At 35.7% G+C, this 8,818-nt stretch overlaps 1 protein-coding gene across 1 annotated transcript; it reads left to right on the top strand.

Moving 5' to 3' along the window:
- Positions 1–413: 413 nt before the first annotated feature.
- On the top strand, positions 414–5,195 carry LOC107489573 (beta-glucosidase-like SFR2, chloroplastic). Its single transcript, XM_016110322.3, has 10 exons — positions 414–1,137; positions 1,371–1,737; positions 1,832–1,970; positions 2,189–2,355; positions 2,702–2,923; positions 3,302–3,467; positions 3,560–3,793; positions 3,881–4,030; positions 4,118–4,247; positions 4,664–5,195. The coding sequence occupies exons 1-10, from the start codon at positions 966–968 to the stop codon at positions 4,852–4,854; spliced, it is 1,938 nt and encodes a 645-aa protein (XP_015965808.1). The 5' UTR covers positions 414–965; the 3' UTR covers positions 4,855–5,195.
- Positions 5,196–8,818: the final 3,623 nt, after the last annotated feature.

Raw genomic sequence — 8,818 nt, 5'->3', positions numbered from 1 at the left:
ATTCGTTGCATAATTCAAAACTCTTTCTCTTTCTCCTCCTTATCTTCTGCTGCTTCTTCTTCTTCAAAACGATTTCAAACCTTGATTTTAGAAACCATGAAAATCGAAAAAAAACGAAGAAGAAGAGGAAGAACTTGATTTCAGAAACCATGAAAATGAAAAAAAAATGAAGAAGAAGAAGAGGAAGAGGAAGAGGAACCGTTCATAATACAGTGTAGCGTTTTGAAAATAGGAAACAGATGAATAACGCATTAAAAGGCTCGTTAGCAACTTATAAAACTTGTAAGTCAAAAAGACTTATATGTGAAGTAGACCTCTTAATAAATATTAAATAAAATAAATTCTAAGTAATTTATTTGTCAATTTATCTATCATTACCGAATTTATAATATCAAGACGAAAATCAAATCCTCAACATAACCAAACTGAATAAGGGATTGACCAACCAGGTGTTTTGAGTCACAGATGGCAAATCTATCGGGCTTTGCAATCCTTGAAGTAACCCAATCTTGAGGAGCCAACCCAAAAGAGCAACAAAGGTTTCACGACGGGGGAGATGGATTTGATAGCTGGAACTTTGCTTCTTCCTTTTTATTGTCGCGCAAAAATGCCCTGTGCAAAACCTGACGGAGTTCGTTGTTCTTGCTCAATGGTGAATGACAAATCCGAAAGTGGATAAAACCTTCGCAGGAAAAAACAATAAGAGAAATTGAACGCGGATAAAAAAATGTAACTATATTAGAACTTAGAAGAGACTACCGGTCCCCTTAACTAACATCGCGAAGCCAAGTGATGATTGTATTACGTCCACTTAGAGTCTTACACCTTCCCTGGTCTCATTCGCTTGGATTTTGAATTTGGATATGGATATAGATTCTCTCTCATCTTCAATATGAGCTATCTTCACAGAGAGAGTTCTCACTGAGACACGTGGACGCAGCTGCTACTTTCCCCTTCCCAATCGGATGACGCTGGTGGCGCTCTTCGCTGCCGCCACCAAGCTCGCCGGAGCTCTGATTACACTGACTGTCGCCGCCAATGCCTTCTCATTCTCCCGTTATCGCAACAAGAACCTCCTTCCCTTCCGTTCCCCCATCGACGAGTCCTCCGACACCCTCGCCGTCTTCGACCTCTCCGGTTAGTATTCACTTCCAAGTCCCAAACACATCCCTATTCGCAAGTAGCTTTGTTGTTCATTGCAAAACATAATAGCATACTTAATTATAGGCAACTAAAGTGCACTACGCAGTTGCTAATAAGATTTAAGTTATTGAGTAATTTATTAGTCGTGATTAATTGATTGCATCTTGCACGGGCTACAATTAGGACTTAGGGATAGATGATGGTTTTGTTTTGTTTTAACGTTGCAGAAGGAGAGAATGGGTTTTTCTTTGGTTTGGCAACAGCACCAGCACATGTTGAGGATAGGCTTGACGATGCTTGGCTACAATTTGCTGAAGAAAAGGCTGACTACGTGGAGCCGAAAGCGCCGAAGCAGCCGGTTGATGCATTGATGGGCTCTGCAGCCGGTGATGGTGGCTCTCAAACAGCTGGAGCGTCTCCACGGCACACCGGTAAGCAAGTTAAGAAGGGTAAGAAACCTCTTAAGATTGCTATGGAGGCCATGATTAGAGGTTTTGAGAAGTACATCGAAGTGGAAGGTCAAGAAGAAGAACAAGAAGAAGAAGAAGTAGAACATCATCATAATGTAACTGCTTGGCATAATGTTTCGCACCCGTAAGCCCTGAGATTTCTTTTTTCTTTACCTGGATTTTAATGTTAAATGAGTAGGCTTGTGGATAAATGGAAGGCAAAAAACCCTAATTTTCAGGGAGGAAAGGTTAAGGTTTTGGTCTGATCCTGATACAGAATTGAAATTAGCCAACGATACTGGTATTAGTGTTTTCCGCATGGGAGTTGATTGGTCAAGAATCATGCCAAAGGAGCCTGTCAATGGCCTCAAAGAATCTGTACGTACAAAATTGGCTTTTCATAATGATGTCATTTCTGATCGTTGGTAAAGCGTATATTACTGAGTACTGAATACCTTATGTAATTGAGCCTATGCATATGTTTTTCAACTTATGAACTTTTGTTTTGTCTTTGGACCTTATCAACCAATTCAACTGATGAAGAGATGTTAGTATGTTACTTCTTAAATTTACTCATTTGACTCCCCCTTTTATAGGTCAACTATGCTGCCATTGAGCGATACAAGTGGATTATCAAAAGGGTCCGATCATATGGAATGAAGGTGATGCTTACTCTTTTTCACCACTCACTTCCACCCTGGGCGGGTGAGTATGGAGGTTGGAAACTGGAAAAGACAGTGGATTATTTCATGGAATTTACCAGGTTAATTGTCTTTCAGTAGAAGTTGTATCTATGCCATTTTACTATACCTGCTGCAGACTCTAGTTTCTGGTGACATTGACTGCTGCACTGTGTTAACCTATCTTTTGTTGTAAACTGGGCACATTTGAGGCCTCATGATTGACTTAACAACATTAATAGCATTGGCAATATAGACATTTATTGAACCAGTAATTGAATCCTATCCCTTCTTTATGTAATACTTCTCAAAGAGCAGTTGAATTATGGTACAAGAGCCTTCCTCTTGCTTGTGTGACATTGTTCACATCCTTAACTGCTTGCATTCTGATGAGCTTTCACCACATCTTTATCTTCCCATTCCATGCAGGCTTGTTGTAAACAGTGTATCAGGTTTAGTAGACTACTGGGTGACATTCAATGAGCCGCATGTCTTCAGCATGCTAACTTATTGTGCTGGAGCTTGGCCTGGTGGTCATCCTGATATGCTGGAGGCTGCGACTTCTGCCCTTCCAACCGGTGTTTTTCAGCAGGCCATGCATTGGATGTCTATTGCACACTCAAAGGCATATGACTACATCCATGAAATAAGGTATCCCTTTCTTATGGAAGCTTGGGAAAATTATTGTCACTTTACCTGTTGAACTTCCTAATGGGACAAGGCTTGTTGTTGTTGTTGTTTGTTGTTTACCTGTTGAACTTGGAATCTAAAGAACATTTTTACGTCCTTTTAAATTTTAGATATGTATCCTCTTTTCTTGGAGTTATCTACATTATAATATAGTTATTATTTTCATATGTTATCCATTATCTGGTTGACTCCTTGGTTGCCATTTCTTTTCAGTTTAACTGAATCTTTTCTGCAACCTCGTCTCATTAAGCAGGACCTGCACATTTGAAATTTATTACTCTCCTTTGTTGCTTTTTGAATTGTGTGGTAATTATCTGATTGATATCTTTTTGGAAGTAGCTCATCAAATACAATGGTGGGTGTCGCACACCATGTGTCGTTTATGCGACCCTATGGTCTGTTTGATGTTGCTGCTGTTACCTTGGCTAATTCATTGACTATATTCCCATATATTGATGGAATATCTGACAAGCTGGACTTCATAGGCATTAATTACTATGGGCAGGTTTGTTTTCTTAACCTTGATAACTGCACTGCATGCTATGTATCTGATTATGACGTACATTATTAACATTAGGAAACCGGCATTGATTTCAGGAAGTGGTTTCAGGGCCTGGCCTGAGACTGGTAGAAACTGATGAGTACAGTGAATCTGGTCGTGGGGTATATCCTGATGGCTTGTACCGAATGTTGCTCCAGTTCCATGAAAGATACAAGCATTTAAATGTCCCCTTCATCATTACTGAGAACGGAGTTTCAGATGAGACAGATGTGATCCGGCGACCATATATGTTGGAGCATTTGCTTGCAATTTATGCAGCCATGATCATGGTTTAAGTCTCCATTTGCTTAAAATTATTCTTTTTTTCCTTCTATAAATACTAATCATATGTTAGTCCTTCTTTTAATTTTTTACAGGGCGTGCCTGTGCTTGGTTACTTGTTCTGGACTATTTCTGATAACTGGGAGTGGGCTGATGGATACGGTCCCAAGTTTGGACTTGTAGCAGTTGACCGCAAAAACAATCTAGCACGGATCCCCCGCCCTTCTTACCATCTATTTTCTAGAGTTAGCGCTCCAAATCTGCATTTGTTTCTCCTTGTCACATGCTGTGTCTAATTATTTTTTACAGTTTCACTGAGCTGTTTATTGCAGATTGTGACTACAGGAAAAGTTACACGTGAAGATCGTGATGGAGCGTGGGATGAACTCCAAAGAGCTGTTAGAGAGAAGAAAACAAGGCCATTTTACCGGGCTGTGGACAAACATGGTTTAATGTATGCAGGTAATTATCTAAATTCTTATTTTCAGCTAAAATTGTCTCTATGTGCATGCAGAGAAGCTTAATTATCCTCTACGGTTGATTTAAAGCATAAAATATAAAATCTTGCTGTTCCTGTCTTACAAATTTAGAGTAAGGCTTAACACTATCTCTCACCTTGTTAATGCGGTTGATGCCTTAGTGCCTTACCAGGAACCAACTATGTATGAACGCCTTGAAACCTTAAATAACTTACAAAAGTTGTTTGGCATTGGTGAATTCACTACTAAGTTGGTTAAAAAAATGTTGGTTAAAGTTCTTCCATGGAAACATGAAGAAAGCTTATGCCCAGAGGGCTATGAACATGGTTAGACTTTTGTTGTGTTTGTGACTTTGTGCTGATAAATATAAACTTTAATTATTGTTGCGTCTTATGACAGGTGGACTTGATGAGCCTATACAGCGGCCATATATCAAACGAGATTGGCGGTTTGGTCATTATGAGATGGAAGGTCTCCAGGATCATTTGAGCCGCTTCTCAAGATTCATCATCCGACCCTTCTCCCTAAAGAAGAAAAGGAAACCTCAAAAAGAAAATCCCAATTTAGTTCTTCAGCGTCTTCCAAATTAGCAATTGATAACATATCCGAATTCTTCAAGTGATGGACACTTTCAATATGTAGTACCAAATAGCTTCTTCATGTCTACAATATGGTACTTCACTTGGTATAATTCTCACTATTGTAAAGGTCAGCGAACTTTTTGAGATATGCCAAAGTGAATCTCCTACCAAATTAAGCACTAGACGATAGTATGGAAGGGGTATTCTTGTCAAAACTCAACTTGTTCCATGTAGAAGGTTCATTCGTTAAGAGCTTAATGAAGATGAGAAAAAGGTGGCTAGCTGGCAACATGCTCTTCTATGATAAAGAAGAGAATAAGAGTACATAATCTGATAACATTTTTCTTAAAGGATTTTATTGTCTTTAGAGCTTACCTTGTATAGAGGACAGTTTAGTCATTTCATTTCATTCCTTTTTATAAACCTTAACTCAAGAAAAACCAAAAAACGTCATTAAGAATCTTGTGACAAACACATGATTTATTTTTGGGTTTAGCTAATACGTGCTTTAAGGACATATGTTAAGTTTATAAATTAAAAATTTTTTTATTGAAAATATAAAAAAATTAAATTTTTTATGTATTTATTTTATATTCATTAAATAAAAATGTTTAAAATTTTTCACTAATAATAAATTTATTATGTGTGATTAGGATATATGTTAGTTAAATCTTTTATTTTTTTTTTCACGTACGCTAGTGGACTAATAATGATAAGGGTAGCAGTGTACTGGTTACATGCTATGACGGATTTCACTAGAAGTCAATTAGAGGAAATTTGTGCTAAATTTTGACAAATCTAAGGCTTTGTTTGGTGGAGGAAAGAAATAGAAAGGATTTGTTTGGTGGAGGAAAGAAATAGAAAAGAATGAAATTGAGTAAAAAGAAATAAAAAAAAAATTGAGGTAAAATTTAATTTTTATTGATTTGTTTAGATGAAAAAAAGTAAGATAAAAAGATATTGAAGGATGATTAATTTACGGTGTTTGTTTGAAAAGAAAAGTAAAAGAAAAAAAATAAAGTTATATAATGACAATTTTATCTTTTATATTTTTTATAAATAATAATAATAATAATAATAATAATAATAATAATAATAATAATAATTATAAAATTGGAGTGATCTAATACTCATACCAACTTATAGATTGGAGACAACTTTAAGAGGAAGACACATAAATTAATAATTAAATGTTCATAGTTCCAAATATACTAATAGATCATATTATATCATCTGACTAATATATTGGATCTTATATTACATTAACTAATACACATCAAAGAGGTCTTACATAATAACAGGTTAAGGTCGGCTAAAAACAAAAATCACAATACCAATGGAACTAACAAAGCTAACATTATTATCTGAAACCTTTTTGATCAAGTCATTACTAATATAGCATAGATCTCTGATGACACTTCATCTTAAGTAGTTTTTAGAGTTTTTTTCATTTGTTTTCTTAGATTTTAATCAAATTGTTTTTGTTTTTTAGTGGAATTTCATAACTAATAAAGTATTTGGAGTTATATTAGTTTTTTTGTATTTTTAGAAATTTTTATCTCAAAATAATCAAGGATTAAAACCTTTTTAGCAAGAAAACACAAATACAGTTCAAGGATAGTCCAACCGGGCCAAAAAGGTATCAAACTGGATGCCCAGCCTTCAAGAGTGAACGCCAAACATCTCCTCTCCAATTAGACACACGCCCGACGGACAGCTCCACAAGACCAGCACTCCCTCCATTTGGGACATAAGCCCGACGTCCAATCAAACAAGCCTGATGTCCCTCCTAGCTTCCAAACACAAGCCCGACGTCCATCAAGCCAAGCTTGGCAGCCATGAAGCCCCGGAGGATTACTACTTGAGCCAACACCCAAATTTGAAGATGCAAGCCCGACATTCAACACCTCTCAAACTCCTAGGATGTAACATTTATTAAGGCACAAGTTCATTTATAACAAATCATTAGAAGTCTTAATCACATCCGAAGATTAAAGATTGAAGATTCAAGAAGATTAGTTATCATTAATCCCTTTTAAAATATAAAGATATGATTGTTAGGATTTGTTTCTATATTATATTTGAATTATTGTTTTGATTTGAATTTAAAGTAGGTAGTTAACTATCCTCTATCTTTCCGAAAGATAAGATTAGGGTTAGTTTGTAATTTGAATTGTAGATAGAACATAGGTTATAAATAAGTGAACCTTGTTCACAAGGAAGACCATAATCCATCGGATCACACATCTCTCTCATCATTAAGACTAGTTTATTTTCTATGATGAGTTACTAAACCTCTTCCATTGAAGGTTAGGAGCTCTGTTTGGTTTTAGGAATAATAATGCAAGTGTTTTCTTTATTTGAATTCATGCTTCTTTAATTTTTCAAAATTGAGTTTTGTTCTTCATCACTAAAGGTTAGAACTATTTGAAAATACTTTAATTCTGTCTTGGATTCTGATTTTATATTTGGAAAAATTAATTTAAGAATTAGATTAAAACTCGTCTCACAATCTTCACTTATCTAGATCTAGTTCGAATAAGTGACATATAATTTGACTAGTGATAGTTCTTGAAGATTGTATGGCTTAAAGTTGAAACCGTTCTTCACCTCTTCTCTCGATTAGTTTACCAAGGAATTGATAATTAATTGGTTTAGAAAAATTAAACCACCAAGGAATTGGGATTTGATATAAATGATTTGCTGTGAAAAGATTTTTGCATGAATTAAATAAGAAAGCATAAGCATTGTTCTTCCAAGAATCAAACATTTTCGAAACCTTCAACATTCTCATTTATTGATTTGCTTTCAACTTCAAGCATTCTCCCGATTCTCTTCTTTTGTTTCTTCTTTTCTTCAAGATCCACAATCCAAAATCTACGGTTTGATCGATCTAATTAGATATTTAATTAGACGTTTCCTATCTCAATTCGTTAATCCTCGTGGAAACGATATCCACTCACCGCGGTATTACTTGAAGGATCTGATGCACTTGCTACTATCCGTGAGCATTAATTTTCATTCATCAACCTCTTTGATCAAGTCATTGCTAATAGCATAGTAAATAATAGTTATAGTTATGAAAGTCATAAAAATACAAAGGCATAAAGTATTATCATCATATCCCTTCATAAAGTCATAGATATGTTACCCACAAAATATGAAGATACTGGTACCTTCCTCGATCCTAAACTCATACTTATTCCAGTCTCAAAATATTAGCCACATTATTAGGACTATTGTTCCTAAAATGCACCAGCTTCTTTCATTAACTCATATAATGTGGCAAGATGCACATCAGTTGGAAAACCAAAAAATTCTCTCTTAACTCGATCTTCTCTGCATAGTAAATTTGAAGCCTACCTAGCTCAAAAATCACAAGCCCCCTTTCAGCTATTTGCACTTATTATTTAGCTATTTGAACTTGCTCCTTAGCTACCTGCACTTGTTCTAACATTTGCTTTTTGGCAATATCAATTGATCTCTCATAGAAACGATTCCCATCCTTCATCATTTCAGTCAATGCTTGAATGCCCTGACTCATTCTTTCCATTTCTGATTCTAATATATCACTCATAGTTGTTTTATGTTTAGTACCTCTTGATGATTTTCTATGAGAGCCAGTTGATTGGTTAGATGACAAACCCTATTTGTAGGGTTTATCTTGTGCTTGATTTTAGGGGATTTTATGACCTTTTACCCACATTTACTCAATGAAATAGCATGGTTTTGTATATTCTCCTTTAATTGTGCTTAAGAGTGAAAACATGCTTTTTAGGCCTTAAAATAGCTAAATCTAATTCACCTTGATTCCATTAGATGCCTTGATATGTTTGTTAAGTGATTTAAGGTTTGGGAGGCAAAGATTGGATCAAGGGAATGAAGAAAGAAAGCATGAAAAGTTGGAGAACTCATGAAGAAATGAAAGAACCGGAAAGCTGTCAAGCCGACCTCTTCGCACTTAAACGACCAT

The sequence above is a fragment of the Arachis duranensis genome, chromosome 5, assembly GCF_000817695.3.
Source record: "Arachis duranensis cultivar V14167 chromosome 5, aradu.V14167.gnm2.J7QH, whole genome shotgun sequence".
NCBI classification, from domain to species: Eukaryota; Viridiplantae; Streptophyta; class Magnoliopsida; order Fabales; family Fabaceae; genus Arachis; species Arachis duranensis.
Note: the sequence above shows the minus strand (reverse complement) of the source record. Positions and strands in the feature narration are given on the sequence as shown.

Bases quoted from the DNA above. Each gene is read 5' to 3' on its own strand.
- LOC107489573 (XM_016110322.3), top strand. From the start codon at position 966: ATGACGCTGGTGGCGCTCTTCGCTGCCGCCACCAAGCTCGCCGGAGCT. The intron at 1,138-1,370 runs GTTAGTATTCAC...TTAACGTTGCAG, and splicing joins CGCCGTCTTCGACCTCTCCG to AAGGAGAGAATGGGTTTTTC. The intron at 3,468-3,559 runs GTTTGTTTTCTT...CATTGATTTCAG, and splicing joins GCATTAATTACTATGGGCAG to GAAGTGGTTTCAGGGCCTGG.